The sequence below is a fragment of the Clarias gariepinus genome, chromosome 8 (assembly GCF_024256425.1).
Source record: "Clarias gariepinus isolate MV-2021 ecotype Netherlands chromosome 8, CGAR_prim_01v2, whole genome shotgun sequence".
NCBI classification, from domain to species: Eukaryota; Metazoa; Chordata; class Actinopteri; order Siluriformes; family Clariidae; genus Clarias; species Clarias gariepinus.
In genome coordinates, this window is record NC_071107.1 from 24743568 (window position 1) to 24750160 (window position 6593).

The 6593-nt window shown below is 34.8% G+C and overlaps 1 protein-coding gene across 1 annotated transcript; it reads left to right on the forward strand.

The window, feature by feature from the left end:
* The first annotated feature begins 3818 nt into the window (after window positions 1-3818).
* Window positions 3819-4846, forward strand: wu:fj16a03 (uncharacterized protein LOC335475 homolog). Its single transcript, XM_053502681.1, has 3 exons — window positions 3819-3946; window positions 4295-4402; window positions 4718-4846. Exons 1-3 carry the CDS (start codon window positions 3892-3894, stop codon window positions 4801-4803), a joined length of 249 nt encoding a protein of 82 aa, XP_053358656.1. The 5' UTR covers window positions 3819-3891; the 3' UTR covers window positions 4804-4846.
* Window positions 4847-6593: the final 1747 nt, after the last annotated feature.

Sequence of the window (6593 nt, forward strand, 5' to 3'; positions counted from 1 at the left end):
GATCAAGAATGAGTTCATCAGAGGGACAACCCACGTTAGAGGTTTTGGAGATAAAGTCAAAGAGGGCAGATTGAGGTGGTTTGGACATGTTCAGAGGAGAGATTGTGAATATATCGGTAGAAGGATACTGAGGTTGGAACTGCCAGGCAGGAGGTCTAGAGGAAGACCCAAGAGGCGATTTATGGATGCAGTGAGAGAGGACATGAAGTTAGTTGGTGTGAGAGAAGAGGATGCAGAGGATAGGGTTAGATGGAGGCAGATGATTTGCTGTGGCGACCCCTGAAAGGGAACAGCTAAAAGACAAAGAAGAAGAGTTTATTGATGTTTGCTTAAATGTATTTCTGAATAAATATTTTATATATATAACATAGACTTTGTACAATAAGATTTGTATTATGTTTTTATACTGTATGTATGTGAATGTGTGCATTACTATAATGTATAGTTATCAAACTTGTAGTGATAAAGTATGTTTCTAATAATAAGGTATACAACAATTATGTAAATTTATATGTATTAATAAACAGTACCATGGTTTATTGATGTTTGCTTCATTGTATATATATGTTTAGATTAATAAAATAAACAAATTATAAATTACAATTATATTTGTTCTAATCTAATAAAGTCTCTCTTTTTTCCTAACAAATTAAGCACACTGCTTTGAAGTACAACATAGAAATCAACCAGATGTGAGTTGTTTTCCAGTTCCATGTTGTTACCATCAGTCTTGATGTTGGTGGAATGGTGTTACTTGGGTGTTGAGCTGTATTTGGATTGTATCATTAGTCAAACTCTAGGCATGCTTTAATGTTAGCCTTGTTTAGACTTGGATTCTTTCTGCCCTTAGAGGCCATCTTTGTAGAGAGGTGATGATATTGTTAAGGTCTGCACAGTTTGCATGTTCTACTCGTGCTTGATGGGTTTCCTCCATCTATTCTGGTTTCCTTTCACAGTCCAAAGACATGTAGATTTGGTTAATTGCCATTCCCAATTTGCCTGTAGTGTGTGTGTGTGTGTGTGTGTGTGTGTGTGTGTGTGTGTGTGTGTGTGTGTGTCCGTGTCCACTGCAGTGGGTTAAGACTCTGGGCCAGGGTGTACTCCGCCTCACTGCAAATACACCTGTGTCATTGCAAATACACCTGTGTTCGACATCAGGCCCTCTGCGACCATGTACAGGATAAGTGATATAGAAGATGAATTAATGAATTAATGTATAAATGAATAAACAAATGAATGAATGATCAGTTGAAAACAATTATCATGTTTTACTTAAAAAAAATAAAAATAAAAACACCTACAGCATTAATCCCCTTAAACTTCTATTCAGAATCTGATCTATGGGTAATTCATCACTAGTATTAAGTGCTTTCCTGACCATTGTGAGTCATTCTATTGTCTGTATAGTTGTCTGGAAACAGTGGTAAACAGACAAAGCACCTGGTGTGAACACCCAGTTCAGTGTCTGTATAAGGTGTGAGTTCCCATGAGATCTGTTAGAAAGGACATAAAACCCAGACAAGTAATTGCATTTCTAATAAAATCTTTTAATTCTTAAATGTTGCATTATAATTTATTTACTTAACAAAATTTTTGTTTCTAAATAATGTTTTATCATGGTTGCCAGGGCTCTTGGTAGATAAAGATTTAGGAAACATACAGTATGATTTTTTTACCTTACATTAATTATTCCAGAGTTAATGTCAAGTGATTTATTTTACAACTTATAAAAGCTCAGTTTCAGTTGTCAAGTCCTTGATTATTATTGTAAATGTTTTTTTTTTCTTTTCATAAAACTTTGTCACACTAATTATTTAAGTGGATATGCAGCATAAAACATGTTTAGGAAATGTCTAACTTACAGTATATTTAAGAAACATGGAAAATTGTTAATTCATGTTTCTTTAAAAAACAAATTTTCATGTATCCATGTTAAGCAAATGCTGTTGCATAAAACATAAACTGTCTGTCCCACATGGAGACCTACACTATACAGAGTATGATTATATAAAGTATGTACAGGTGTAATTAGATTCCATCTTTCAAACGATCAGCGAATTATTTCATAAAGCTGCTTTGTTGCCGAGTTCAGACATTAAACCACTTAGCTCTTGTGTAGTGGAATGTAAAAGTGACACAATGTAACCTGAAACACATGTTCATTATATAAAACACTTTTGTACAGAGTTCAAATAAATTAGAAAAGGTAGTCTGGCTAAAGTATTACTACAAAGACTTTTTTTTTTTTAATCATAAGTACTCCATTATCATCTCACTTACTGTTGCAAACTGCAGTTTATTTATCTATTAATAAATAGTAAAGCTTTTGATTTAGTGGATATACAGTAGCTTACTTTACAACATTCCAGTGAACATTATTTTAAGAGTTTCAAAGCAACTTTTACTTTTACTCTTTTTGGCAAATTATTATTCTCTGGCACACAAGGGTTTCTATAACAAGATGTTTAAGATAAAAAACTTTATTTTAGAAGTTGTTAGATATAGCTACCAGACCTTTGATTATCATCAATTGTTTCTCTCACACAATCAGTGAACAGGAGCTGCTGTGAGTCGTTTGAATGTATTTTAAGAATTTTTGGAGAATGTTAAAACTAAGAAAAGAACATTTACACTTAAAATGTTAATTTAATTGCAGTCACTCTAGCCATAGTGAATTACAGGCATAAGTCTCACAATATCTGTGAAACGTTTGGTAAAATATGAGATTTTGCAATTTGGGCGTTGTTCGAACACCATGTTATATACTTAACAAAACTATGTGGAATACTGTGGTGTAAGCCCTGTGGTGAATCAGAGAAATAAGGTTGCAAAACTTGAAATATGGAAAAGTGATTTGTGGACAAGGCTGGAGATGCACACGCTGTGTGTGCGAAGCTGATGTCAAATGCCCTTGCAGAATACAAGTTACCTGTTGGTTTGCCAGCAGGCAACCCCCACCCCCCCCCACCCCTCCCAGCCACTCTTCTTCCTCTTTCAGCCACTTCTCTATTTCTGGCTGGGTCCATGTTTACATCACAATACAAACCTGTTCAGCACTTGTCTCCGTTTGTAATGAAATTGAAAGAGTAACACCTGTGTAGAAGCTCATCTACAATGAGAATCAGCTGTGGCCGGTTAAACTGCATTTTTAGATTTAAATATGTGTCAATAAAATATTGCCGTTGAATTTTGCTGTCTTATTCAGTTTTGCATTATGTTATTGTTTTGAACATAAGTTTAACAGTTTTGAAAACAGTATGTAAGCACGTGCAAAGTGTCCTGTACGTAGCAAGATTTTTGGCAGTTGTTGTGTCTGAGTGAGAAAAAAATTCATAAAATTTGAGAGATGTAGTCATTGAATGCATTTTGTGCCAAAACAGTGATAATTGATCCTCGGTTTAGCCCACATAGACTTCTGTTGTGCTCACTGTGTGAAGAGTTTTGCAAAAGTGACCTATGTATTGAGAAATGTGTCCTAGCGTCTGTAAAAAACTGTAAACCTTGGCCACGTACATTTTATGCTGTTCCCATTGTGTGGTGCTGTATAAACACCAGATTCCTTCACTAACCCTAATTCTTTTCTCTCACATGTTTCATAATCCTGACTGCCTGACACATTGACTGCCATACCCTTTGGAGATAAGCCTATTTACATTGTGTGTGTGTGTGTGTGTGTGTGTGTGTGTGTGTGTGTGTGTGTGTGTGTGAGAGAGAGAGAGAGAGAAAAGAGTGAGAAAGAGAGCGAGAGAGAGAGAGTGTGTGTGTGTGTGTGTGTGTGTGTGTGTGTGTGTGTGTTCAGCCACGTGTCTCAGACTCCAACCTAAACTATATAAAGTTAGTGTTTTCTCTGTAAGCTCAGCCTGTTTCAAGCCAGCAGATCAGTGAGCGACAATGAAGGTCTGGTTTCTGCTGTTTCTGCTGCTGCCACTCTGCCAGGTTTCTACGGGTAAACATAACCTTATCTTCTTCTTCTATTGATATAATTAAGATTTTTTTGTAATAATAGTTTAAAAAAAATTCTGTAAAAAAAAATTTTTTTTTAGATTTCCAAACGCTGTTTAAGTTACTCTTTTTTATTATTAAAAAGCTTAGTATATATTTATATAATGAAATGGACTTAAAAACAACAACAACCGCATAATAGCCAGAAAATCACAGTCATCCTAAACTTGCCAGTTCAAATTGCCTGTTAATCTAATAGCAAGACACAGGCAATTCAAATGTTTCTTTTCTGTAAATGACTTATTAAGACATGCTGTATGTGTGATTAATGATTTTGAATGATTGTCCATAGGGGAAGCAACAGAATTTAAAATTGATTGCTATGGGGAGGATTTCCTAATGGTGAGGAACATGGTCCTGCATTGTACCAGCAAAGTTCAACAGGCGTGTTACACCAGATGTAAGCAACATTGAATCTACCTGTAGTTATCAATATGTCTACATAGTTAAGGTGTGGTCTCTCAAACACCAGGGCATTGATCCAGCAGAAATGTTGTACTGTAAGGTGATATTTCATCTTGTAGATAGCTTTCAGTAGTGATGGATAGGAACTATACAAAGCATAAATCTGTTTGAATTGATTTAAACTAAAACTTCGATTTTGTGTTGATGTGTTGAAAACTGATTGCCATGCACGCAGGATAGTTTAAATTAAGTATTTATAACATTTAAGTACTGGTTAATCTATCTATGTTTAATGTCTCTTTATTTCTAGCTTCTGGAGAAAAGGGCTGCATTCGAACAGAGTTCTGTAAGAGACCTGGCTGGAAATGCTGCTACACACCGCTCTGCAATGCTTAACTTTAACAGCAGAGAGAGCTAGACTGACATCAAGAGCTAAATAATAATAATTAATAATAATAATTATAATAATAATAATAATAATAATAATAAACAGGATGTCTTTCTTTAGTTGATAAACTGTCTCTTTTTTCCATATTTTTTCTATAATAATGCACCTAATGTGGCGTGATAAATAATGTCGAAAAAGATTTTTCTGTAAGTCTTGTGTAAAAATGCAGCACATTCATTTTTATACGTGCAAGGGAATGAAGAGATTACATTTCTGTATAGCATAACTATAGTTTGTTAACAATGTAAACCATAAACAATGCGAACAATATTAACTGGTGTTCCGTAATGTCACCAAGGATTCAACAAGCAAAATGTTTTGAGGGAGAGTAAACACACATGCACTTGTTTTTCATCATATACATTTTGCCATGGTTTCCTTATCAAAAGTTTCCTTATGTAAAATTAGCTTATGTATCTAGCCCTGCAGAAACTGTCCGCTCAAAAAAAGTCTGGTAATTAAGTTATATAAATGCATGTTATGGTCAATCACTTGATGGCCAGACACTGCATTACCCTAACTGCATCATAAGTTATATAATGCAGTAAGGGTCAACCACTTGATGGCCAGAAAGACTTTCTTACTGGTTTTATAGTCAATTCTCATCAACAGCTTGCAACTGACTTCCTAGAACAAAACAGCGCCAGCATTATGTCTATCATGTTTGAGAAAAGTGGGAAGATGTGACATCCAGCCCCAACAAAAAATTGATTTTTGCCCTGCTGAACATCCTGTTAACATGGCTCTGTCCACTGGACCAGATCTCTCACTTCCTTTTTAGGCCAGTCAAGTCAGTGTCATGTCAATGACATCAGTCAGTGAGCTAGTGAAGTCAAATTTAAATTCAAATTCAAATTTTATTTGTCACATACACAAACATACACAGTACGAAATGTAGTGAAATGCATTATACGACTGCCATTGACCCTAGAAGAGAATTAAAGTTACAAATAAGAAATAAATATAAATAAAAGAATACGATAGAAATTAAATAAAAAATTAAATTAAACTAGGAAAAAATAGAACCAAAAATAAAAATAGAAATATGCTAGGAAAAATAGAACTAAAAATAAAAATAGAAATATGATGTGCATAAAAATAGAAATATACTGTACATAGAAATATGATGTGCATAAAAATAGAAATATACTGTACAAATTGCAATATACTGTACTTGGTGTGCAAATATGCATAGAACAAAGTGTCTTTGTGCAGAGGTTATTAAAGTGACTTTGTGCACTGGTCCAGGATGTAAACGTAAACATGTAGTGTAGTTGTAAAGGTAGGTGTGCCAAGTTATTAAAGTGACTTTGTGCACTGGTCCAGGATGTAAACGTAAACATGTAGTGTAGTTGTGAAGGTAGGTGTGCAAAGTTATTAAAGTGTCTTTGTGCACTGGTCCAGGATGTAAACGTAAACATGTAGTGTAGTTGTGAAGGTAGGTGTGCAAAGTTATTAAAGTGTCTTTGTGCACTGGTCCAGGATGTAAACGTAAACATGTAGTGTAGATATGAAGGAAGGTGAGCGTGTAATTGTCCATAGTGTTCATGGATGTAAAAAGAATGATAGATCTGTCTGTATTGAAGTCTGTAAATTAGGCACAAACATTCTGAAATAAACAGCCAGCCTGAGAAATGCCTCACATTTGAAATCTTGTCAATTTAAGACGCACCTATACATGGCTCAAGTGGAAACCAAGAAGCTATATTGTACTTCCACTTGCTCTAAGTGCACATCT

Coding starts and splice junctions, on each gene's coding strand:
- wu:fj16a03 (XM_053502681.1), top strand. CDS start 3,892: ATGAAGGTCTGGTTTCTGCTGTTTCTGCTGCTGCCACTCTGCCAGGTT. Junction 3,947..4,294: donor ACTCTGCCAGGTTTCTACGG/GTAAACATAACC, acceptor GATTGTCCATAG/GGGAAGCAACAGAATTTAAA. Junction 4,403..4,717: donor ACAGGCGTGTTACACCAGAT/GTAAGCAACATT, acceptor CTTTATTTCTAG/CTTCTGGAGAAAAGGGCTGC.